This window comes from Protopterus annectens, chromosome 6.part0 (genome assembly GCF_019279795.1).
Source record: "Protopterus annectens isolate FY-2018-M chromosome 6.part0, PAN1.0, whole genome shotgun sequence".
Lineage (NCBI taxonomy): Eukaryota > Metazoa > Chordata > Ceratodontiformes > Protopteridae > Protopterus > Protopterus annectens.
Window position 1 is genome coordinate 520,651,386 of NC_056737.1, and position 27,062 is coordinate 520,678,447.

General features: G+C 43.2%; 1 protein-coding gene across 1 annotated transcript in view; it reads left to right on the forward strand.

Annotated features, from left to right (window-relative positions):
• Nucleotides 1-27,062, forward strand: part of LOC122804407 (melanoma inhibitory activity protein 2-like) — a 1,673,436-nt gene that overhangs the window by 1,210,662 nt on the left and 435,712 nt on the right. Inside the window, exon 17 of the mRNA XM_044074238.1 lies at nt 1,000-1,134. Coding sequence (XP_043930173.1) covers nt 1,000-1,134 — 135 coding nt within the window. The remainder of the gene's footprint in view (nt 1-999; nt 1,135-27,062) is intronic.

Consider the following 27,062-nt stretch of genomic DNA (forward strand, 5'->3'; position numbering starts at 1 on the left):
TCTGCACTCTCTAGATGTGCACAGACAGCTCACATTCTATCTGGATAGGACTAAATCTTTTAGAAAAACTGACCAATTGCTAGTCAGCTTCGCAGCAGGAGCAGCAAGGCCATATCCAAACAAACAATCTCCAAATGGATAGCACACTGCATCCATTTCTGCTACAAACAGCACCAGAAACCACCCCTTAAGGGGGGTCAGGACACATTCCACCAGGGCAACCTCCACCTCTGCAGCTTTTCTCAGAGGGGTCCCCACCAGGGACATCTGGAGGCTGCAACATGGACTTCTGTTCATGCCCTCACCAAGCATTACCACCTGCCTATCTACTCCAAATCCGGGGCAGGCTTTGCCACCGCAGTCTTGCAGGGCATCCTTACCAGCCCTCAATCTTCTTGACTGCCTCCACCCTTTTCTTCAACTTTGGGAATCAACCCAAATGTGATGGCTGCAACAGTGAAACACGAAGAACATAGTACAGTTGTGTACACTTACCATAACTGTAGATGTTCAAGTGTATTCACTGTTGCAGTCCTGGTCCCCCCCCCCCCCCCATCCCCCTTGTGTCTCTCTCTCGATCTCTTCCTCTCTCCTTACAGGGAATTTTTGGTATTTACTTTCTACTGGTGGTGTTCTTCCACCATAACCTAGCTCCCTATTTGGGGGCTCCTGATAGTTGGGGCAAGAAAAACTGATGTAATAGCGTCGGCTGCCTGATTTTATACCACTGATGACCTGACGTCAGTCCTGGAGCGACAGCAACTGACACAGAAGTACTAAGCCTCTGGTATTCAGGTGGACTGAGGGCTACCCCTGGCAGGATAACCTAAATGTCATGACTGCAACAGTGAATACACTCGAGCATCTACATTTATGGTAAGTGTACACAACTGTACTTTTTGAATTGTAGGTGCTCTATTTTTAAAGCTGAAGTGTGGTAAAGTCTGTATTAAAAATTACGCTGAGGTCACAATTGTACTATATTGTTTTTGTTCTCAGAATGCTCTCCTTACAGAACAGCTGTTTTAAGTCGTCCTTCTTCAGAAACTAGAGCATTTCTTTCTCCTCCAACTCTAATGGAAGGCCCACCAAGGCTGTCACCTTTGTTCCCAGGGGGCCCTGGAGGAAGAGGTGGTGAGTACTTCCTGCAGTGTTGACTAGTGTTTACTAAAATTTTAGGAGAAGTTGCACCACTTTTCCTTTCAGACTATGTGTGTCAAATATGTTTTTTTTTTTTTTTTTACTGTTCTGAGTATTTTTACTCCATTTTGTGTATTTGTTACTAGATTTTGCACAGGTTTGCAGAAATGCACATTTCAGAATGTGAATATGTACATTAACTAGGCTTAGATTCCATTTGACTCTTAGTTTGTACAGTACAGTTGCTTACAGAGTCTTTCTAAACAGTGTGGTAACATTAATAATAGTGTTTTTTAATTATTGCACTAAACTGTTTAATATGCATGCAGCAACTTAACATTAACTGACAAATTATTTTCATCTAAACTTTTAATGTGTTGCTCAGATTTTAGTTTGCTGCAGCTTTTTTATTTTAATTCCCGGATTGTGACTTCTACTTTCTCATTTTTTGGATTTTAACTCATGAAACCATAGGGCCTACAGTAACTAAATTCATCACAGGGCATTTGGTACAGTGCACACTAAACTGCAGTATTTTACAAGAAGCTGCCTTGTAGAAAAGCACCATGATGCTCTATTATATAAAATAATTTATCAAATCAGCTGTCTTCAGCTTTCTTCACCCATTTGCTGGATAATTGTGAAATAATTTCCACCTGACGAATTTTTCACTCAAGGTCACTACTGTCAGTAGACTGTTCTTGCCTTGAGATTTAGTGACTGTAAAGGGACCACTATGGACAAATGATGAAAAAACATTTTTTATCTTGTCATGATTTACTGCATCTCCCAAAGCTGCCTAGAGCAAAATAATTGCTCATTCGTAATTATATATTTTTTATCCTTGTTTGTCCTCATGGGGGCAGACATTGCAGTTCCTTTGGAAAGCTAAATCTTTTCCATAATGTACATATTGTGAAAAGTAGCCCTACCATTTGTTGTCAGACTAGACTTCCATTCACTTAGAATGGAACACCTGAAAAAAAAACTGCCAAGTTTGAGAGTCTGCTGCTCATGTGTCATTGATTAGTCTACACTGAGTTTTACAAATGTTGTTCCTACTGATGTACTACACATTCTCAGAAAGAAGCTTGCAAAAGTGTCAACAAATTACTGAGATAAAGACTTTTTACAAGGAGCAGTTTTGCAAGTTTCAGTTCCTGACCAAGTTACTCCTTCTGGGTCTCCTCTCCATCAGTGGGCTAGAGTCTCACATATCCAGCTTGGCTTGATTCAACTAATTAGTCAACTTTGCATGACAGTAGACATCAAAGAAATCATAGCCACTAAAACTATTTACTCACATGTCTCTTCACTTCTAAATAGCATTTCCCAGAAATTATTTCTAAAAAAAGCACACATCAATTCAGAGTTTAGGCCAGTCTATCTGTTTCTTAATATGTGCACAGTAAAATATTAAATTTGATTGCTATTCTGGCTGTTTGCGTGGTATTCTTTGCATAGTTATTCGAAAAGTCTTTTGGCTTTTCCTGGTTAGGGGTTGCCACAACAAAACTCCGGTCCGCTAATGATTGGCAGTGGATTTTTACAGTGCCGAGTTGCCAGCCCGACACCCAACCTTCAAAGAAGGCACACCCATTCACGCACGCACCTACCTGCATGTCTTTAGACGTCACTCGACCATGGGGAGGACATGCAGACTCCACACAGAAGGCTCTCCAGCCAAGAATCGAACGGGAGAACCTCTTGCTGTGAGGCGACAATGCTAACCGCTGCACCACTGTGGCCCCCTTTGCATAGTTATTCTATTATACTATAACCTGAACTATGGTGTTTAATGCGAAGCTTTACATAACAATGAAACTGTTCTTGGATGTTAAGTTGTCAATCTTGCCTTCATTCTTGCTGGATGGGTTCGGTGCCGATCCTCGGCTCCGACTCGGCACTTGCTAAGCTCGAGAGCTAATTTTACCAGCTCGAGGCAACCCTATATACCATGATGCAAGGCGGAGACTACCCAGATCTCGTTTGCCGCTTCGCTTATGAGGTGCCTCTTTTACCAGCTCTAGGTAAGTTTCTTCATAATAAGACTTTGTCTCACCCCTTTTAATTTTCATAACCTTAGTTGTTTTGTGAACCTTAACGTTTATTTTAACCCTATTCCCGTTAGTGTTCCCTTTTTTTCGGGTTATTTATCCCCTTCCCTAGGTTAGGCCTTAGGCCTTCCCCTTTCCTAGATTTTTCCTGTCAGGGATTTTGTGTGTGTTTGAGTGTGTGTATCCCTGTTTAGTTTAGATTATTGGATTGGGTATTATTTGTGTGTGTGTCTGTGTTTTTCTTGTTACTTGTGTTTCCTCGACACAGTTATGTCGAAGGACACAAAGGTCCCAGGCTTCAAGAAGTGTGACTCGTGCTGTCAGAAGATGTCTCTGACAGACGGTCACACTTCTTGTGTTTACTGCCTGGGACCTCTGCACCTGCAGGACTCTTGTGCTATCTGTCATGCCTTCAGCCCAAGAGTCCTGCAGGAGCGCAGAAATAAATTAATATTGAGGGGCTTATTAAAGCCTGAGAGCTTCCCGACTAAGTCGGCTCCAGGGAAGCCCTCGAAACCTGTCAAGCCTTCGGCTGCAAGTCCCAAGCTGTCGGCTACTGGTTCTGCTTCTTCAGTGTCGAGATCGGCTCCGGCCGGAGCTGATCCTTCCATTTTAGAAGTCACAGTATCAGCTCCATCCGGCACCGATACTGCCAGATCTGGACACTCAGTGTCGGCTCCGGCTGGAGCCGACGTATCCTCAGCTCCTTCGGCTCCACCTATCTCTAAAAAGAGATCTTGATCCCCCTCATTGGAATCGATACGTTCGGCTCCGAGATCACCCCTGCTCTCGGAGCGGAGCCATCTGAGCCGTTCTTCTCGGTCGTCCAGGCTGTCTGATCACGACCTTGAGAGAGTGGTGAGTAGACTATTAAAGTCTCAGGCATTGGCCCAAATGCTCCACAGCCCATTTCAACAGACGGTAGCTATTTCACATCCACCTAACATTCCTCCTTCGACTCTCTTACAGAGCTCGGAGCCAGAGCTCCTTGGAGCCGTGACTGTTGTAGCTTCGGAGCCGATACCACCCCTTTCGGCTCCGTCGTCCTCCGCTCCGATTTCCTCCTTGAGGCCTTCGTTGGAGGGATCTGGGCATCTGGTCTCTCTCATCGGCTCCGAGGGGGCGAGTGGCATCGGACCCTTGTCCAACCCCGTTCTCCCTCTCGGAGCTTCGGCGTTGGTGAGCTCAGCCCCGACATCTGCCTCGGAGCCTTCCCTCTTGGTGAGGCCTGGAGTTCCTATCTCTTCGGAGCGGGAACCTTCTGGTCTCTCTGATGGGGAGCCTTTGAGGTGATGAGGAGTGTACTAGCCCCTGGGCTTAGTCAACGGTCAGTTCCATCAGCTCCTCCCACTACAGTGCCTGCTGACTTCTCTTCCCACTCTCTTGCTCCCGGACCCAGAGATCCAATGCCTCAGGTTTCCCCAGTGGGAATATCTTCCTCTTCCGAGGCTTCTCCTGATCCGTCAGGTGAACCTCCGCGTAAGAGGACATGTAAGAGGAAACATCTAGACTCCCCCAAGTCTATTACATCTGATACTGACTAGGATGAGTTGGAGGGATCCCCAAGGTCCTCCTCTAAGGATGTCTCTTTCTCAGACATCATTGAACTCCTTAAACAGAGGGGGAACTGGCCCTCCCTTAATCCTTCTGAGGACGAGTCAGTATACCTGGAGGCGTTCAGATCTCGACCCTCCACCTCCTGGGTGTCTCCGCCTTTTGACCCTCTTATGGACATAGTGGCTCGGAAGGCGTGGATGGCCCCGGATTCGGTGGAACCTATTCCTAGGAGGCCTTCTAAATTCATTACGGCCCCACCTGATAGGCAATATTTGACAAAAGGTGTCCCGGTTGATGCCATGGTGGTGGCTGCAGCCACCAAGAAGGAACTAGCTGATCCTTCAGTACCTGTCCATCCTCCTAACAAGGATTCTAGGACTATGGACAGGTACGGCAAGTGGATTTTTTTCTTCAGCGACCTTTGTCATGCGATCGCTGAACTACTTGTGTCACTTCACCCGCCTTCAAAGGGATGTTCTTAAAGAGTTGGGAGAAGTTTTACAGGATCCGTCAGCTGCTGGGTCTCAGGATAAGATTAGCTCACAGCTAGGAATCCTAAACTCCATTGTTAACTCCTCCATGCGGCTCATTTCTTATGCAGCCGATGGAGCGTGTAGGGCCGCAGGCACAGGAGTGGCTTTAAGGAGTCAGTCCTGGATGCGGCTTTGTAATTTTGCAGACCCCTTCAAGGCGTCCTTCACAAACTCCCCTTTTGATGGTTCAACCTTGTTCAGACCTCAAGTGAAAGACACTTTGACTAGATGCGAACAAGATGGCAAGACTCTTTCTGCCGTGGGAGTCTATTTCTCCACCCCTTCAAGACCTTACCCAAAAGGTCAGAAGGGAGGGAAAATGTGGTTCCGCAAATCTCAAGGAGTCACGCCTGACGCACGAGGTCAGTTTACCCCCAGAGGCAGAGGGGGTAACAACAACAGATGCCGCCCTAGGGGCAGAGGGGGTCTGCAGAATCAGGGCAGCAGAGAGCCTCTTTCTGACAAAACCCTTCCAGCATCCCTGAGATGTTGCCCGATTGTCCGCCTTCGGAGGCAGTCTGGGGAAGATTATTGCTGTACCCAATAGCCTGGCTTTCCCTTTCTCAAGACAAATGGGTACAGTCGATTATATCCGAGGGTTACAAAATTCCCTTTATTCAAACCACAATTCAGCAAAAGGGAACCCTTCCAGACGTTCCACCCGGTCTAAGGGAACTAGCAGTACCAGAAATATCAAAACTGCTAGCAAAAAGAGCCATCCAGCCAGTCCCAGCAGACCAAATAGGATCCGGAATCTACTCAAGGTTCTTTTTAGTACCAAAAAAGACAGGGGACTGGAGACCAATATTAGATCTGAGCAAACTAAACAAGTTTGTAAAGAAAACAAGATTCCTGGATGGTCATGCTTCAGTCCATTCTACCCTTTCTGGGCAAGGACAATTGGATGTGCTCAGTAGATCTTCAGGATGCGTACTATCACATAAAAATTCACAGGCACTCCAGAAAATTTCTCCGCTTTTGGCTGGGGACCAGTCACTTCCAATTCAGGGCCCTGCCCTTTGGACTCACTACAACCCCTAGAGTGTTCACCAAATGTATGGCAGCAGTTACGGCTCACCTGAGACGTCAAGGATTCCAGGTGTTACCATATCTAGACGACTGGCTCCTCACTGCCACCACCAGGCATCAACTTCTCCAAGCCAGAGATTACACCATTCACATTTGCAGAGGGCTAGGGATTTCTATAAATTTCGAAAAATCTGCCTTGTCAATCTATTACTTTTATAGGCGCAAAATTGCACACCGTACAACTTTCAGTAAAGTTAACAGACCAAAGGATCTTGGACATTCAAAGTCACGTCCAGGTGATTCTTCTCAGCAACAAAATTCAGGCCAGATTTGTTCTGAAAGTATTGGGTCTTATGGCAGCCGCCATAACACTTCTTCCCTTTGCCCGCTTTTACATGCATCTTCTACAATGGATGCTATTCGCCCAATGGTCCTTTCAACAACTTCCCATGCATCACAGGATCATAATAACTCCAACTTGCAAAAGGCATCTGACCTGGTGGATATCGTCCCCTCAAGTCCATCAGGGCAGACCCTTTGTTCCTCCTGCCCCGGTCGCCACGGTTACATCGGACGCCTCCCTGATCGGGTGGGGGGGCATTATCAGGGCAAGGATGATCCATGGCACTTGGCAACCTTTCGAATACCATCTGCACATAAATGTCCTAGAGATGAGAGCAGTGCTTTTAACGTTGCAAGCCCTCAACGACTTTCTTCCCCTGGGAACTATTGCAGTCCAAACGGACAATATGTCCGTAGTGTGGTATATCAACAAACAGGGCGGAACCAAGTCCTATCCACTGTGTCGAGAGGCTCTCAGACTTTGGCAGTGGGCAATCTCTTCTCAGCGGTTTCTGATAGCAACGCATATCCCCGGGAAATCCAACATCATAGCGGACAGGTTGAGCAGAGCTATTCTCATGCCTCACGAGTGGTCTCTCAAACAATCAGTGACGGAAGAGATTTTTCAGGAGTGGGGCCTTCCTTGCTGCGACCTTTTTGCTACACCTCAAAACAGCAAATGCCCAGCCTTCTTCTCTGTCTTCCCCCTTCCAGGCCATCCCCCCAGAGGCGCTCTAACTCAAGATTGGCCCCGGGGACTTCTTTATGCCTTTCGATATGGTTTCCGTTCCTACATCGTTATCTCTTGGTACAGCCATGGCATCTGGACCCGGTTCCAGATCTTCTGACCCACCAGTTGGGGCAGCTGCACCAATCCATACCTTCTCCCAACCTCACTGCTTGGTTGCTCCACTTCCATCCTTAGCCAGGCTTCCTATGATTTCTAATCCCGTCCGGGATATCATAGTAGCTTCCCTTAAATCTTCTACCAGAAGGATTTACACTAGTAAATGGCAAGGTTTCTCCTTCTGGGCAAAAGCTAGGAATATAGACCCCTATACTGCTCCGATTCATTCGGTCTTGGACTTTCTAGCTGAGATTTTTCATTCAGGATCCTCTTCCTCCACAGTAAAAGTTCAGCTGGCAGCCATTTTGAATTTTCATATAGGCTTTCTGGACCACAACATTATGTCACATAAACTTTGCAAGGCATTCCTTCGAGGTATCTTTTTACTTAAACCTCCGATTAGAGACCCCCCACCACAGTGGGATCTAAATTTAATTTTAACATCCTTGATTCTCCCCCCTTTTGAACCTGCAGCTGCCTGTTCATTGAAATTTCTTTCTTGGAAGACGCTCTTTCTAGTCGCCATTACTTCTGCCAGGAGAGTATCTGAGCTTCATGCTCTCTGCATTCGTCCTCCTTACTTAATCTTCCACAAAGACAGGGAATCTCTAAGGACTAATCCGTCTTTCTTACCTAAAGTGGCATCGCAGATGAACTTAAATCAATCCATTGATCTTCCAGTTTTTTCCCAAATTATTCTAATAGAGCGGAACAAAAATTACATCGTCTTGATGTTCACCGCCAACTCAGATATTATCTAGACAAAACTAAACATTTTAGGAAATCTGATCAACTGTTTCTATCCTATGCAGAGAACAGGAAAGGCCTTCCAGTTTCCAAGGTGACTTTATCTAGATGGCTGTCTTCTGTGATTACTTACATTTATCAGCTCAGAGGCAGAGAGTTGATTTCTAGGCTAAAAGCCCATTCTACCAGAGCTCTAGCTACATCTACAGCTTTTCAGGCTAGACTTCCAATAGACACTATTTGTGCAGCAGCCACATGGGCCTCTCCTTATACCTTTGTTTCACATTACAAATTAGACTTGGCCTTCAGAGACGGAGCGAATTTTGGTTCCACCGTTCTCAAGAGTCTGTTCCATTGAGCCACCCAGGATAGAGGTGCTAGGGACGCGGTCCCATCCAGCAAGAATGAAGGCGAGATTGACAACTTAACATTAAGAAGTTATGTACCTACCATAACGTTCCATGTTAGTTGTCTTCTCTCGCCTTCTTTCTTGCGTCCCGCTCTCCATCCCCCTAGCCTGGTCAGACCGAGAAGATTATGCCTCTTATCTTAAGAGGCTTTATCCTTTTTCTAGCTAATCAGCTTCTAGTGTCACTAGATTAGGTTGATCCCTTTCAGAGGATTATGATGATTATGATTGTCATTTTTAGTATTGTTACTTTTTCTTCCTCCTTTCCAGTTGGAAGAATATATTCCATAATTTCCTTAGCTACCAAATGAGATCTGGGTAGTCTCCGCCTTGCATCATGGGATATAGGGTTGCCTCGAGCTGGTAAAATTAGCTCTCGAGCTTAGCAAGTGCCGAGTCGGAGCCGAGGATCGGCTCCGAACCCATCCAGCAAGAAAGAAGGCGAGAGAAGACAACTAACATGGAACGTTATGGTAGGTACATAACTTCTTATTTCTTTTTAACGATGACCTTCCAAGCCTCTGATGTGACCCAGTAATTTCTGTTACTATAGGGTTATGTAGTTTGTCTTAGTTGTATACTTGTAGCATATCTCTCATCCTCAAAGCAGCAGACTCATGGAGAAAGATTCCAAATCAGATACTTTTTAAAGTAGCAATACTACAGATTTAGTAAGCTCACAAGATAAGACTACATGAATTAGCATTAATTTTCTGAAGACTAAAAAAAGTCTTTAATTGCAGTGAATGTCATTATTTGTTCATGCGAATAGAAAACCTTTTTCAAAAAGCTTTATTGATTGTAGTATTTTAGAGCAAAAGTATAAGCCAAAATTAGTGACAGTTGTGGGGTATGCTGATAAGCAATCCAACGCTCCTGCTCATCTGTTCTCCATTGCAATGACCCGAAATCAGACAGGCATGTACATACTTCATGACACACATGTATTGAAACAGTACTAGCAGGTGTAGCAGTGATATATTCCAAACAGACACTCAAAAAATATACTGACAAACACAGTGCAATGTATATGTCTCAAACAAGCAATAATGAAATCACTAGACCTACACTGATCGCAATTTTACTCTTAATCTCTTCGTTTCACAATGTGTAACATTCACACCATACTTACAAAGGCACACCTGCATTCCCCCACAAACACACAGCTACCCACACCCACACATCATACCAGTCAACTCTGAGGCTTTTCCCACATCTCTGCTAAGTACTACTGTAATAACTTTGGCAGACAAAAACAATTGTTGAATGTCAGCTCAGGACTCCCATCTGTACCTATTGGAGCCAGTCCACTGTACCTACACAAGTGACCCCCCCCCCCAGCAGGACAGGAAGCAAGTGTCAGTACAGATTTGCTCCATAGTTCTTTTACGCCACACCCACACACACACACAAAAACAATGTATGATTAGTGTGGGCAAATCTGCTTGTTCAGTGTCACTACCCATTACCTTATCAGCAGTTGTCAGTCCACAGCTGTAAATCCTACTGCCCATTTCATTTTGATTGGCACACATAAACACAAAGGTGAAACAGAGTAATTTTAAAAGGTACTCCGTATTTGTGCCGTTGTCCATATTATTGTTGGCTTGGTATGGAATTCTTAAACAAAAGACGGTGAGAGGTATGAGTACATGGTGTTAGTAAATAATATGCTTTAATTGCTTCAGTGTAGATGGTCATTGTACTGGAGACATTATTTTGCTACTTAACTACTTGAACTCAAAATCAAAACGAAAGTGCTTGTGATGACTACATTTGCATTATGTTTTGTATCCGGAACATGAAAAAGTAAGTACTCATTTATCTGTTGTAAAATAACCCATTTACTTAAGTCATACATCCAACACTGGGAGTTAAAAATTGTTCTGCTAGTAATACCACTAGAAAGTGCAGCTCTGCTGTTAATCTGTCATGCCTTTTATAATAGTTTTTTAAGTTCTTTTTTTTTTCTTTGTATTTTATGTATGTGGATGGGGGCAGGGTTAATGCATTTTGTGATTCAATCTGAAGTAAAACCAGATATTGTGTTGCAAATCATCATTATAGTCAACTACAAATGCCGTTTGGCTTTCATTCTTTTAGCAACAGATTGGTATCACAAAACCAGAAAATCAAAACAGAATGGCATTTCCTGATAGTACAAGTATCTCACTGCTCTTCCTTTTAATTAAAGACACTTAACATATATTAATTACTCAACGATGCTTTACTATTTATTATTGTTAAACCAAGAGAAATGGCCTATCAGTATTCATTATACAGTAAGTTTTCAAATCAAAATATACATACATAGAGATATTTCAAGCATGGGCATTAATGCCCTTCTAGCTTGCCAGCATACCAAAAACACTTGTTTCCATAATAAGTGTCCAGACTGCTGTTAAAATATCTAAACTAGTAGTTGCTTTAATGTAATTTGGTAGTCTGTTCCATGCATGAGCTACACTGTCAGAGAACCAATTAGTACACTTCTCATTCCTATATAATCTTATGCATAGGTTGTCTGATTCTCTAGCACTTTTTGGTAACCCTAAACAAACCCAGGGGTAGTGGTCCCTAAATGCCCTATATATCTGAATAAGATCTCCTCTTAGGTATCTGTAAGAGACACTGTACAAGTTCAGATATTTTTGCCTTTCATAATAACTTAAATTTTCGCATCCATGGATGCTCTTGGTAAATTTCTGCAGTAGTCTTTCTAGTTTACTCATGCTAGTTTTCTTATAGGGTTTCCATATTGTTATTCCATACTCACGTTTGGGTCTAATGTAACTAACAAACAATTACTTCATCATTTTTGATTTCCTAAACTTTATAAATCTTTTTATACAATCTATAATAGTTGAATGCCAAAAGAATGAGAACAGTCACCACGAACAAATCACTTCTGTATACAAATCCGAGGATAATCACAGTTAAGTCCAATAATATCCACCATGAAAATGTAAAAAATCATTTATTTGGAACGTAAGATGAGCGCTTTTGCATAGTTAGACTATGCTTCATCAGATACAATAACATAAAACAATTCAGAAGCAAATAAGTACCCTACATTTTGGCGGGCTCATTAAGCTAACTACCCATTATCGCCTAACTAGATTGACAATCATAATGAACTCGAAATAAGTTACATTAAGGTCAATACACTTCCTTTGCCATTCAATGCCAAACTTACGTTGCATGACATTCCAAGACATTTCTAAAAACATTCATTAGAGAACATCAAACTTGCAAGATTCTGATAATGCATAAATATAAAAACTTCAATAATGCAAGTATTAAATAAAATCACTAATAAAAACGCTAACTCTAGGGCGTGTGATGCTCACAAACATTTTGCACTAGTTACTTACATAAAGCTTTTACGATGAGATCCATCACTAACTCCATATGCCTATTTCCTAAAGTATAAACATCCATCTAGAAGCTGTACCTTAATCACTAAGAGTTCGGTAAGGAAACGGACTCTTAATTCACAATTTCATCAACGGGGTAAACTCCGTACTGAAGCATCAACACAATGACATCATCACCTACGGGGTGAACCTTACTTCATTCGCTGATGGTATCACATGCTTTCAGTGCTCTTGAAGGAGTACCTCCGGCAGTGAGAAGTAATCCCCCAGGTCCTAATGCCAAGCCCTTAGCCTATAAAAAGAGAAACGTTCATTGAACACCAAAAGCTTTATACAATTTAATATACAAAGCTGAGCAATCTTAGTGGTATTCAGGAAGCCGATAACAGCTCCTAATACCTAAACTATTGTAAATGAAACTGAATACGTTTAAAGGGCAAAGCTTCATGGCAAAATAGGCATATATACTTATATACTAGAGATATATATCGTAGCTCTTCTACAGTTATTGTCAGGCGATATAATATGAAACAATTTCATTGCCCAACAGATTTCATGCTGAAAAATAATTGTTGAAGCAGAAATATTTAAATTCATAAGTTTGCCAAATAGATTTCATGTTTGGGTAATTATTAGAGTAAGAATATGTAGTTTCATAAGTTCACCATGATTTAAAACAGTACGCTAACAGCAACAAAATATATATATGACAATCATTCAGGTCTCATTGCCCAGGATCTTAGCACATGAAATAAACCTTCATTGAAAATCAAACGCGTATATAGTTCAAAATGTGAGGCGTAACAATTAGGCAACACTCAGAATAACAATTCTTAACTGCAATCTATAATAAGAACATAATATGTTGTTTAAAAGATGTTGCTTCATGACTCTATACACATACATATATGCTAGGTATTCATCACGACCCTCACATAGTTATTATCAAAGAGAATAGTCTATACACATGTTCTAAGAAATCAATAGATACCAAACTCGGATATAGTCATGCGAGTAAAGTATTTAGATTCACATGGCATAATCATGTACCACAAAAATTATATTAACTCAAAGTTACTGTGTCAATTTATAAATTGTGCCTGTATTAATACATCCATATGCTCAATCTATATACATTCTATATAAAGGATGCCATGAGCACCAGTAGTTCTTAGTGTGGAGTTATACATAAATACATAAATGGACATATATGTTGATGTAAAGTTTAAAACCTAATATAAAACCTAGTGAGTCATAAAGTAGTACGAGATAGAGTAATACAAGGCTGAATTTCAATAGGGCAACATACCTTGATCATTAAATGCTTATGGAGCATACCTAGATAAACAGTATAAGAAAACATGTATATGCACACTATAGAGCAACGGATAGAACCTAGTGTATACTAGATGATGTCATTATAGTTAGTGTATGATGTGTAGGCTGTTTAGAATCACAGCCTTAAAATGAATCGCAAACTTTATCTACGTTCAATCAGCACGGGTTTTAAAGAAATGGAACTGTTTAACCCTGGTGGAAGATGTGCCGCTAATTTCAGGATCCAGTGCAGTTCAGCTTTGGCCAATCTCTGTTCCACATTACCCCCTCTCAAAGTTGGAAAAATTATATCTAAGACTCTAAACATGAAAGAGTGAGAAGGATACTCCTTAACATGCCTAGCTAGTGCATTCGTCTCCTCCTGTTTCCGGATCTCATAAAGATGGTCATAGATACGGTCCCTCAGCCTTCTCTTAGTTAGACCCACGTAGAATACTGTACAAAGGGAACAGGTAGCCAGATATATCACATTTTTGGTGTTGCAGTCAGCATAATATTTGGGTCTAAAAACAAAATTCATGCTAGGATGTTGATAGACCTGTATCCTGCTTAAACTATTACATCTGGGACAATGTGAGCAAGGGTACGTTCCTTTACTTACTAAGGCTCCCAATGCTAAACTGGTGGATTTCCTTACATTAGTAACATATTGATCATTACAGAGTTGCTTTTTGAGATTGTTGCTATTCCTATAGCAAAATTTAGGTATAGGACCTACTATATCTCTAATCTCCTTATTTGCTGTAAGAACGTTCCAATTCTTCCTGATTACCCTCCTAACACTCTCCACTTCATTGGTATATTTGATAACATAACTTAACCTATTTCCATGGACAATGGAATCAGAAGTGACTTTCATCCTGTACCCACTTGAAATAGGTGGTTCTACATTAGTAGCATACTCCATGTCTCCAATAATTTCTTGCCTCACTCTTCTCACCATATTCATGTCATATCCCCTATCTCTAAAAAGGAGCTCCATGTTGTTGGCTTCCTTAAAAAGATCATCCTTGTTTTGACAAAGTCTGGACACTCTAATGAATTGGCTTGTTACTATACCTCGAAAGGTGTAGGCTGGATGCATACTGTCTGGTGCTAGCAACGCATTTTTCCAGACAGTTTTCCTATACAGTGTAGTGACAACTTTTCCTTCTTCCGTTTTATTTTGTTAATCTATAATAGTTCTATAACTATCATTAACTAATTGGTTGATATGATTAGAAAAACCCGTAGCTGAATCTACCCATATACCCAGGTCCTTAAATGAGTCCACAGTTTCAATCACTGTGTGCTGTATTAAATATTCACCTTTCAATTTATGTCTCCCAAATCTCATATGTTTATTTTTTGATGCATTTATCAGCACATTATTCTCCTGTGCCCAAATGGTCAACTTATTCAAGTTATTTTGCAGACGTGTCTTATCTGTAACGCATGTAATCAGTTTACCCAGTCTCAGGTCATCTGCTTATAGACTGTAGAACACCTCAGATGAAAAAGTTAGGTTTGAAAGATACAATCTGAACAAGTAACGGCCTAGGATAGAGACCTGAGGGACACCCTGACTGTAACCAAGGATTTTCACCTGTCCAGTTGCTGTATGATACTTGCCATGTCCTATTTGTAAGCCATGCAGCTATCTATCCTGTCAAGAGTACATCAATACCTAGTTGTACTAATTTATTGATCAGTGTTTTGTGTATGACCCTGTCAAATGCTGAAGTTAAATCTATATGAATTGCATCAAAGCACACTTTTTCATTCATAGCTGTTATCATATTGTTATAGAACATCATGTTACAGGTGGTAATAGATCTGTTTTCAACATATGCATGCTGATATATGATTTTAAGTCTCAACCTATCCAGTTCTGACAGTAACTTATCCAATATTACCTTCTCCATTATTTTTCCACAACTTGAAAGTAGACTTAAGGGTCTATATGACTCTGGGTTTGTCCTACTCCCCTTTCCCTTAAAGATAGGTTTAATTAGCACATGTCTCCAATCTTGAGGAATCTCCACATATTTATATGACATAGTGAATAATAGATATAATGGTAATGTAAGTAAGTTCTTGCTGAAGTGTTCTCAGGTCATTGTTACTAATTCCGTCTCCTCCCTGTGCTTTGTTTGGATCCAGTTTGCTCAGTTCTTTTTCAATAAAATCTAATTTGATTCCAGTATCTGGGAGTACCTGAATGTCGCTAGGACAATTTATCACCCCTTTTGTGGAGCCAAACTGTTTTGCATAAGATCTTGTAAATATATCTATAATCTGTTGTGTCTGAGAATAAATTTTAGAATCTGCACACAGTTTATCAATTTGTGTGTCTTTACTCCTTCCCCATCTTATGTATCTGTAAAAAGGATTCCTATTATGCTCAGTATCTTTATATACATTTTTTTCAAATCTTTCATGATCTTGTCTCACGCTATGCTTAATCTGTTTGTCCAGCTTGTTTATTTCAGTTTTCAAAGTTATAGTTTGGCCTCTCTTCTATTTCTTATATTTTTTCTCTCTCACCTTAATCAAATATCTTGTTCCCATGGAAATATATCCCCTGATGTTATATGTCTAGATCCTGATGTTAAACATTTTTTTGATTTTTTTACACTCCAACAATTTCTCTTTCAAAACTTTCCACATTCCATCTGCAGTTTTTCCACTGAACACCTCTCTCCAGTTAGTTTTACATAGTGACTCTTTTGCGTCCATGTAGTCCGTAATTAACCTTCTGTGGTTTAGATTTCAGTTTGGCAGAATTATCTAGAAACAAATTAACCTTTATAACCCCATGATTACTGCACATCAACCGTGGTAAAACTTGACCTGCAGTAACAGTAATTTCTTTAAGAACACAAAATGTCTAGTATGTTCTGTCCCCTGGTAGTTTTTTTTTTTTACAATCTGATGCACTTTGTTCCTGAATATACGTTGTGAATAATTTCCTTGCAAATGTTATTGAATCAATATTATTCCATTCTGTTTCTGGTACATTTAAGTCCCCAGCTAATATTATTATTCCCTCCTGTGTTTCATGCAAGAAATGTATGAATTCCTGTAGGTCATCCACACTTGACTTTGGTGGTCTATACACTCCAACAATTGTTACATGTTCCAGGGTTGTCTTTATTGTCACAGTTACACAGGCTATAGTATTGGTGTTATCATTGAACATGTAATAATCACAAGTCTTGTAACTATCTTTAATCCCTATCATAACACCTCCACCTGATTTTTTGTTAGAATGTCTATTACAGTAAAAACATTTATACTCTGACAGAAATGGTTTCCAGTCATTGTTTTTTAACCATGTTTCACAAACAAAACATCAATCTTGCAGGAACGTAACACATTTTCCAATAAAAAAACTTTATTATTAATGCTCCTAGCATTAACAACCATCAGAGATGCATCAATGTTGCTATCTGTGAACTGATAAATTTTCAACCTGGCAAAAATCCTGCCTAGTGTTTGTCAAATATTGCAAAATATCTGCTGCAAAAATTCTCTTCCCTGATCTTGACAAATGCACACCATCCTGTCTGAACACGTGTGCCAAAAACTAGGCTTGGATGCTGTACACATTTCCATTTTTTAAAACAGGACATTTTTTCCATGTAGGTATTTACCTAAAAAATCTTTTCATTCACAGTGACCTGACTATAATTTCTTAGGTGATTTGTGAAAAATATGTCCTAACACCAGTACAAGCTATACTATCTAAGAGGGCTGTCAGTTCCCTACTAACAGTCAGAGAATCCTTGCAGATGACATCATTTGTACAGACATGAATAAAAATGGATCCATACTTCCTTACAGTAAGGTGTTCCAAGGCTGGTCTCACATCTTCTGTTTTTGCTCCTGGCATGCGTAACACAGTTTGATGTTTATTATCTTCTCTGCAAATATAAGTATCAGATCTGAAGTAGGAGATTCATTTGTCAGCAACCTGTGGGTATGGATCCGATATCGGATCCGAACCGGCATGGTTATCCAGCTATGGATCCGAGCTCCTAGCTCCTCCCCTCACCCATAATGCCCTGCTCTCCCTACATGACCTCAGATCTAGTTTGCCGTGTTTATGGTGACAGCTTGATCTTTGAGCTCCTACAGCTAAGTGGAAATTTGTTATTTTCTAAGGGTTTTTTCGATCTTTAAATAGTATAGTTGTGTGAAAGTTTTAGGTTTCCCATACTTTTAAACTGTTTTTGGTTAATTTACTAACATTTTTGTGCAATTCCCTTCCCTCGCTGGTAGCGTAGTTGTGTGTGCGTGGTCTTTGGGGCCTGTAGTGGGTCTGAGTAGTTAACTTTGGTTAACTTGTTAGTTTATATTTTTTTTTCTGTTAAAAAAAAAAAAAAAAAAAGTCAGAAGCCCCAAAGGCGATTTTCTCGAAATGCTCCGAGTGTGGCCATAAGCTGTTCCCTGCTGATGGCCACACTCGGTGCGTTCGATGCCTTGGGGTTGAACACCTCACATCTGGATGTTCAATCTGTGCAGGGTTCAACCCCAGGGCATTGAAGGAGCGGAGGTCGAAGCTGGTCTTGGCGGGACTTTTGCCCCCGGACTCGGCTTCGGCCTCCGCCTGCTGGTAGTTACCGCTCCTGCGGTACCTGCTCTACCTGCTCCCACTCCTCCTCCTGGGACTCAACCTCCCTCTACGGGTTCGGAGGACAGGGAAGCTAGGAAGAAGGACCGGAGAGAGAAGCACCACAAGCGGCGGGCCGAGACCTCCGTCTCGGCCCCGCCGGCTAAGTGGGCTTCTCCTCCGGCCTCTCTAGCTACTGGTTCTCCTACTCCTCGGCTCCGGTCCCTGACCTTTTCACCGGGACCTGAGGAGGAGGAGACCCGACCTCCTTTGAGGCTATCGAGGCGGTACTCAAGGCCTACCTCGGTAGCCTCTTCGAGGTCTACTTATAGTCTTTCAGATGCTGATCTGGACCGGATGATGCGAAGGTTCATCCAGGCCCAGATGCAGATGGGAGTGCTCCTGCCTCCCCCCCCCCCCCGGGGGGGAGAGCTCGACCCCCTTTTTCAAGCCCATAGCTCCTTCGGAGCGCTCGGAGCCGGGCAGCTTTGGAGCTTGGGGTGGGTCGGCTCCGATAGTACTGGCTACTTCGGATCCGACCCTGCCCTCGAGTGTGTCGGATCCGACCTCTCGGAGCCTTGGCCCGAGTTTCGGATCCGAGGGACTCGGTGTGCCTTCGGCGCCGTCTGTGTCGGAGCGCACTGGCCCCTCGGATCCGAGAGGCTTGGCGCCGGCTCCGATCCACTCCTCGGATCCGAGGGGGAGCCGACTGTCGGATCCTTTGGTCGAGGCCGGCTCCCCTTCGGCTTTTGATGTAGTGGAGAGGGCTCTGTTGAGGGCATCCGGACCCCCGGCACTTGCTTCGGCTCCGTCCCGCACTCCATCTGCTCTGGGTCAGGCTTCCATCACCCGGCCACTGGGACAGCCCGTTTCGATGCCCCAAGCAGTTCCTGTGGAACTAGACACTGCTTGCGAAGGTTCCTCGGACAGCCCCCCGAGGAGGCACCTCGCAAGCACATGTGTAAAAGGAGGCACATAGACTCTCCCGAGTCTTTAACTGAAGACACTGACTTGGAGGAAGGGGAAGGCTCCCCAAGATCACCCCCCGAGGATGTCTCCTTTGGAGACATCATGGAAATGCTTTGTATAAGAGGTGGGTGGTCTGCCCCAAAGTCTTCGGACGAGTCCGTGTTCTTGGAGGCATTCGAAGTGGGCCCGTCTACCTCTTGGGTGTCCCCTCCTGCCGACCCCCTGGTGGACCTCATTACCACCAGGGCGTGGAAGGAACCGGACACCGTGGAGCCAATTCCCAAAAGGCCAGACAGGATTCTCAGCCCCCCTGCTGACCGTGCCCACTGGAGTAAGGGTCCTCCGGTAGATGCCATGTTGACGGCAGCAGCCACCAAGAGGGAACTCGCCCAGAAGAGTCCCTCAGTCCATCCTCCGAGCAAGGATTCTCGGATGATGGACCGCTTGGGGAAGCGAATGTTTAGTTCAGCGACCTTCTCAGTGAGGGCGCTCAACTATCTGGCACATGTTATTAGGATGCAGCGCGATCTTATTAAAGAATACGCTGCATCCCCCCCCAGAGTCCATGTCGGAGGAGGACAAAATGTTGCACTCCACCCATATGGCTACTCCTCGGTCCGTTACAAATACCTCTATGCGGTTGCTTTCCCACGCTACTGAGGGAGCCGCTAGAGCTGCAGGAGTAGGCCTAGTCACGAGACATCAGGCCTGGCACCGCCATTGCGATTTCATGGAGCCCTTCAAGGCGTCCTTCGCGAACGCCCCCTTTGATGGTTCTGCCCTTTTTGGCAAGACGGTTCGCGACACCTTGGTCCAGAGCGAGAAGGACGGGAAGACGCTGTCTGCCATCGGAGTCCGCTTCTCTGTGCCCCAGAGGTCCTACTCTAGGAACCAAAAGGGCCAGAAGAAGATGTGGTTCCGGAAGTCGCAGCAATCCCAACCCGCTCCAGACAACCAGTCCTTCCGTGGCAGAGGAGGACAGGGCGGACGCCGCCCCAGGGGCAGAGGGGCTCCCAGGAATTTCGGGTCCAGAGAACCTTTCTCTGAGTGGCCCGCGCAGCAACCCTGAGGGATTGCCTGACTGTTCTACTCTGGAGGCAATCAGGGGACGTTTTTCGGAGCACCTAGTGGCATGGGAGTCCATAACAACAGACCGCTGGGTCCTCCGTATCATATCCAGAGGATACAAAATCCCCTTTCTTCGCGTCCCGAAACCAAAATCCCTCCCCGACGTTCCACCCGATCAGAGGGAGGCCGCTTCAGCAGAAATTGGCTATCTGCTGAAGAAAAGAGCCATCCAGCCCGTCCCCCCAGACCAGATCGGATCAGGGTTCTACTCCAGGTTCTTTTTAGTGCCAAAAAAGACGGGGGACCTAAGACCCATTTTAGATCTGTCCCTATTAAACCTGGCAGTTCCCAAGGAAAAGTTCCGGATGGTCACTTTACAATCTATCCTCCCCCTTCTGGGAGAGAATCACTGGATGTGCTCCATAGACCTCAAGGATGCGTACTACCACATACTAATGGACAGACGGTCCAGGAGGTTTCTTCGCTTCCAGCTGGGAGCCAGTCACTACCAGTTCAGGGTCCTTCCCTTTGGTCTCACCACAGCCCCCAGGGTGTTCACCAAAGTACTAGCAGTGGTTGCGGCCCACCTGAGGCTTCAGGGGGTGCAGGTCTTTCCGTACCTGGATGACTGGCTTCTCACTGCCCCAACAAGGCATCTACTATCCTTGGCAAGGGACTCCTTTCTTCAGCTAGCTCCCTGGCTAGGTATCACAATAAACGTAGCAAAGTCCAACCTGGCCCCTACTCAGCTGATAGATTTCATAGGTGCCAGGTTAGACACAAGGAAGTTAAGAGCCTTCCTCACTGCCGACAGAATTCGGAATCTTCGACTCCAGGTGCGGGCCATCCTTCACTCCAGCTCAGTTCCAGCGGAATTGGTCCTGAGGGCACTAGGGTCCATGGCGGCAGCGATTTCTCTTCTCCCGCTCACCCGCTTGAACATGCGGGTACTTCAGTGGACACTTCAAGTACAATGGTCTTACCTTTCTCTTCCCCTGCATCATCCCGTTGCAATCAGCAAGGCTTGCAAGCGGTCTCTTTTGTGGTGGCTCCATTCAGAGGATCTCCTAGGAGGCCGCCCCTTTTGTTCATCTCCCCCCTCACCACAGTGACCATGGACACATCCTGCCTCGGGTGGGGGGCATTTTGCGGGACGGACAGTCCAAGGCACGTGGAACAACTCAGAGACCTCCCTGCATATCAATGTTCTGGAGATGAGGGCCGTGCTCTTGGCGTTGCAAGCACTGCAGGCCTTTCTTCCCCTGGGAACAATTGCGATTCAATCAGACAACATGTCAGTGGTCTGGTACATCAACAAACAGGGGGGAACCAGGTCTTACCCTTTATGTCGGGAAGCCATGAGAGTGTGGAAATGGGTGATCTCCACCAACCGCTTTCTCATCGCAACGCATATTCCGGGTCGGTCCAACATCCTTGCGGACAAACTCAGTCGCACCATTCTCTCCTCGTACGAGTGGTCTCTCAATGCTCAAGTAGCGAAACGTATCTTCGCACGGTGGGGAACTCCTTGTTGCGATCTCTTTGCTTCCCCCTTAAACACAAAGTGCGACAGTTTTTTCGCTCTAATCCCTCCACCAGGGGATTCCCCGAGGGATGCTCTGGTGCATGCTTGGCCCCCCGGTCTTCTGTACGCATACCCCCCTCTACCTCTGATGCTCCAGGTTCTTCAGAAAGCCTCTCGGTTGGGGTGCAGAATGATTCTCATAGCCCCATTCTGGCCTCAGCAGATCTGGTTCCCTTACCTAAGGTCTCACTCAGTGAATCCACCTTGGATTCTAGATCCCATCCCGGATCTGATAACACACCCATCGAACCTACCATCTCTGAACCTGGACAACCTGAAGCTAACTGCTTGGCTGCTCCAGTTCCAGTCCTAATTAGGACTCCCGGTATTTCATCTCCCGTTAAGGCTATCCTGGTAGCGGCGCATAAACCCTCTACCAGAAAAACTTACCGCAGTAAATGGAAGCGATTCTCCATCTGGGCGGAACGGCAAGGTCTAGATCCCTTCACGGTACCTCTTCCCGTGGTCCTAGATTTCCTTACCACTCTTTTTAATGATTGCGCCAGTAGTTCCACGGTCAAAGTTCAGCTAGCGGCCATTTCTCATTATCATGTTGGTCATGACTATGGACCTCTTATGTCTGCCAAGTTATGTAAAATCTTCCTAAAAGGCACCTTTCTGCTTAGACCCCCTGTCAAACAGGCGGTTCCACCATGAGATCTTTCATTGGTTCTTCAGGCCTTGACCGCTCCCCCCTTCGAGCCTGCGGCCACTGTAGATTTAAAATTCTTATCTCTTAAGACTGCATTTTTAGTAGCCATTACTTCAGCCAAAAGAGTTTCGGAACTTCAAGCCCTTTCCATAAAGCCGCCTTACTTGATCTTCTATCCGGACCGTGTGTACCTCAGGATCAATCCCTCTTTTCTTCCTAAGGTAGCTTCAGAAGCAAACATTAATCAGTCCATCAACCTCCCCGTTTTCTTTCCTCATTATCAGAACAAAGGCGAATACAAGCTGCATTCATTGGATGTCCACAGGCAGCTTCGTTTTTATCTTAACAGGACAGCTGGTCACAGGCAATCCGATCAGTTGTTCATTTCCTTTGCCAAATTCAATCTGGGTAAACCAATTTCAAAAGTCTCCTTGTCACGATGGATTTCCCAGTGTATTCTGTTAGCTTACCAAGCTTCTGGGAGGCCCGCACCGGACGGAGTTCATGCTCATTCAACCCGGTCTGTTTCTACCTCAGCAGCCTTTAAGGCTAGGATACCTCTGGATGATATTTGTTCAGCGGCCACTTGGGCTTCATCTCATACCTTTATTTCTCATTACAAGCTGGATATCACGTTTAGAGGTAGAGCATCCTTTGGCTCCGCGGTGCTCCGGAATATCCTTCCATGACGGCCGCCCAAGATTCAGGTAGCTGGGGACTCTGTCCCACAGGTTGCTGACAAATTAATCTCCTACTTCAGATTTAGAAGTTATGTACTTACCATAACGTTCCATCTGAGTAGGTGTATTCATTTGTCTGCAACCATCCCGCCCTCCTATCCCCCTGGCCTTGTCAGTTTCCTACATAGAATGTGTTACCCTTTATTAGGGTATTTGATACAGGGAAAACTCGATCTGAGGTCATGTAGGGAGAGCAGGGCATTATGGGTGAGGGGAGGAGCTAGGAGCTCGGATCCATAGCTGGATAACCATGCCGGTTCGGATCCGATATCGGATCCATACCCACAGGTTGCAGACAAATGAATACACCTACTCAGATGGAACGTTATGGTAAGTATATAACTTCTAATTCCTCTAATAACTGAATCTCCAGTTACAAGAATATCTTTGCTGGCCAACTCTGAAGAATCTTCAGCTTCTAATACAATAATGTCTGCTCTGTCAGTTGTTACGAAGGCTAGATCTTCATCACCATTAGTTTTATTAATCCCACTGTTTTTATTGTGTATTAAATTCTCATCTAGCTCGTATTGTAAATCTACAGGTTGAGCCATGTAGTCAGCATCTGATTTTCTCTTCTTTATTTCTAACAGTAATGTTCTTCAATCCTTCCATGTTCAATTCTGTACTTCAACAAAGTATTAGTTTAAGGGTGTGCACACTTATGCAACCAGCTTATTGTACTTTTTTATTTTTTCCCTTAACAGATTTGTTTTTCAGTTGAATTGTACAGGTTATATGTCACATTAAAAGTGGGAAATGTTTTGAAATTATTTATTGTGATCTCATTTTTTATATCACAAAACCTGGCATTTTAACAGGGTGTGTACACTTTTTATATCCACTGTATTCTTTTTCCTTCTTATTTTGTGAACCTCTTCTTTCCTTCTAAACAAACCGGATCCTGTTTGCTGAATACTTGCATCCAGTATTCCAGAGTTGGTTGTCAGGGGCATTGTCTTATTTCATAGGTGTTGAATGATCTTTGCAGACAAATAGATGCATCATTTCCTAAATGTGTTCTATTTGTTCTTTGCATAACATTACTTATTTTACCAGTCCAGTCATTAATATATGAAAGTTTTCCAAGCTATGCCAATTGCACAAGTGCAATCATCAACAACAACTCTAGATTTACTTCTAACAGTGGTAAGCAAATCATCCAACTTTTGACACGAGGAACACAGATCATCAGTGTTATCAGCTGCTACCTTTAAATATGCATAGCATTTATTACACTGTACAAGATATTTGTGCATTTGTAAATTATTAATTGCATACTTATTCAGCTTCAAACAAATAAAATTTTGTAAAAGAAAGGAATAATGAAAACATTAACCACGGAATTAAAAGAGAACTTAAATCAACTTCCATGACAAAAAAAATCACACAAGCAATATACAACTAAGTACTAAAGTGCAATAAAGTTGTTCTGACCGTACAAGTTGTGTAAGCCAGACAAAAGTTGTAATTCTTTTATGTCACTATTTCTCGCAGTCGCACGTCTTTTTAACTGTAAAGATCTGCTCAGGATTTTCTTGTCTGCAGTCTTTGTGAATTTATAGCTGTCTAGGCCCCTTGGGGTGGCTAGAGCTTGCCTGTCTAAAACATATCCCTTTCCAACAACAACTTCTTCTTTCGGCTTTTCCCGGTTAGGGGTCGCCACAGCGGATCACCTGTCCGCTCATGATTGGCAATGAAATTTTACGGTGTTGAGTTGCCAGCCTGGCGCCCAACCTTCCACAGAAGGCACACATACACGCACACACACGCGCACACTCACTCACATGCACTCCCACCTAGGGCCAATTTAGAGTGTCCAATCCACCTACAGCAAGTCTTTGGGATGTTGGAGGAAACCGGAGCACCTGGAGGAAACCCATGCGACCACAGGGAGGACATGCAGACTCTGCACAGAAGGCACCCCAGCCAAGGATCGAACAGGAGAACCTCTTAATACACTAATGTAAGAAAACTGTTTCAGCAATAGTAATGTCCAATGGGACATAAATACTTGCTCAAGAGGTTTCACTCTGTTTTGCAACATAAATGGAGCATGTAAAAAACATTCATTTTAAATCACTCAAATACATACAAAAATAAAGGTGTTTAAAAAAAATCATGAGTAGGAAATATGAGAATTTCTCAAATCAAATAAAACTGAAGTCGCTTTCAGAGTAACAATTCCTTACTTAAATATGATTTTAAATGCACTAAATTTGTATCATATGGAACTGAAGTGTAACAGTTCACATCTATAGTAATCATTGTTTCTGTATTTAAAAATACATTTCCTTCTTCTTCTTTCGGCTGTTCCCGGTTAGGGGTCGCCACAGCGGAACTCCGGTCTGCTAATGATTGGCAGTAGATTTTTTACAGGTGCCGAGGTGCTAGCTCGACGCCCAGCCTTCAACGAAGGCACGCCCATTCTATCCCTTTCTAACAACCAACAATGAAATTAAAGATAAAACAAAAAATATGAGTAAAAATAAATCTTGTTAACAAGCTATCCCTTCTTACCTACAGACAATGAAAAACAGTGATAACAAAAAATATAAATTCAAATAAAACTTCTCTTACCAACCAACTCCACAGTAAATCACAAACCAAGGTGGGATTGTGTAGATATGCTCAAAAGCCATTAAGTTCCTGAGTCTTTAAATAAATGTATGGGAATAACCTGTATTGAAATAATGTGTTTAATAATTAATTCAAGAATAGCTTAATAATAATGAGCAAGAGTAAATAACTTTCTTAAAAATGCATTTTTAAATAGAGGCTGATTATAGTAACATAAAATGTTTAACTTAGTTGTAGATTATTTATGTTGTTGCACATTACCGATTAAGTATTCACTGTATATTTCAGTCTAACATAGATTAATGCTTACTGAAATCATATCAATGTATTTAATTTGATGGATTATAAACATTTTACCGGGCCAGGATTAATGTAATACCTGAGATAATTTTATGTATATTGAATGTGTAAGTTCAACTGTGACTGCTGATTTTAAACCCATTACCTTCTGTTCTTGAGACAGATGTAGTTATCAGCTCTCTTTTTCTTATTTTCTATATGGGTTCTGGGTGTTGTCAACTGTCACCATCTCTCTCTCGGTTCAATGCAATCACCTACCTTCAACAGTCATTCTTTACTGTTGCAGGTCTTCTGTCACGCAATCCATCCATTTCTTTGCTTGATGGCATCATTTCCTCCTGCCTTCTTTACTAGATTCTCTTCTGCTTTTCTGCACATGTGCCTGAACCATTGTAATCTGTTCTTTGACCTTCTGTGAAATTGGAGCTACTTCGACTTCTGCTGTTATGTTATCATTTGTTTGTCTGTTCTGTAGTGTATATCTTACCACCTTTCTATCCCCTCTAGCATCTTCAATCCCAGATGACTTGAGCATAAGCATACTAGTGTCAGTATGCAAGAACAAAGGGGACAAACATCTTTGGGTAGTACACAGGTATTAAATGCCTGCCATAATGCATGAAAGTTTTGGAGAGGGCGATTGATCAATGAATATGTGGAGTAGTAGAAAGTAAGATGAGAGATGACCAGTTCAGACTCAGATCAGGATTGGGCAGTCCTGTGGTGGTTCAAAGTCCCAGAAACACTGGTAGAATTAGTGCTGTTTATATTAAGGACACAGTGACTCAAGAACAAGTAGTGTTCAGTTATGCAGAGGGGTTCCCACTCGGAGTGAATATGCATCAAGGCTCAGCTGTGAAGCCACCAGTGTTCATGCTGGTCATGGACTACATCAACAAACAGGTCAGAGGGGACAGATCAGCAAAGTTGCTGTATGCCGATAACATCGCATTACAGGCAGACTATGAGCAAGGACTTCAGCAAAGGATAGGGTAATTTAATATAAAACTGAAGGCGCATAAGATGAAACAGATAAGACAGTTGTACAAGAAACAAATGGAGGAAATCAGAAGAATCTAAGAACTGAGATAGAAGGAAAAATAATGGAGCAGGCTAACAGCTTTAAGTGTCTTGGAGGGGTGGGTGAGAAGAAGTCTGAATGAGGAGCTCAAAGCTAGAATTAGAGGAGCTGCAGAGA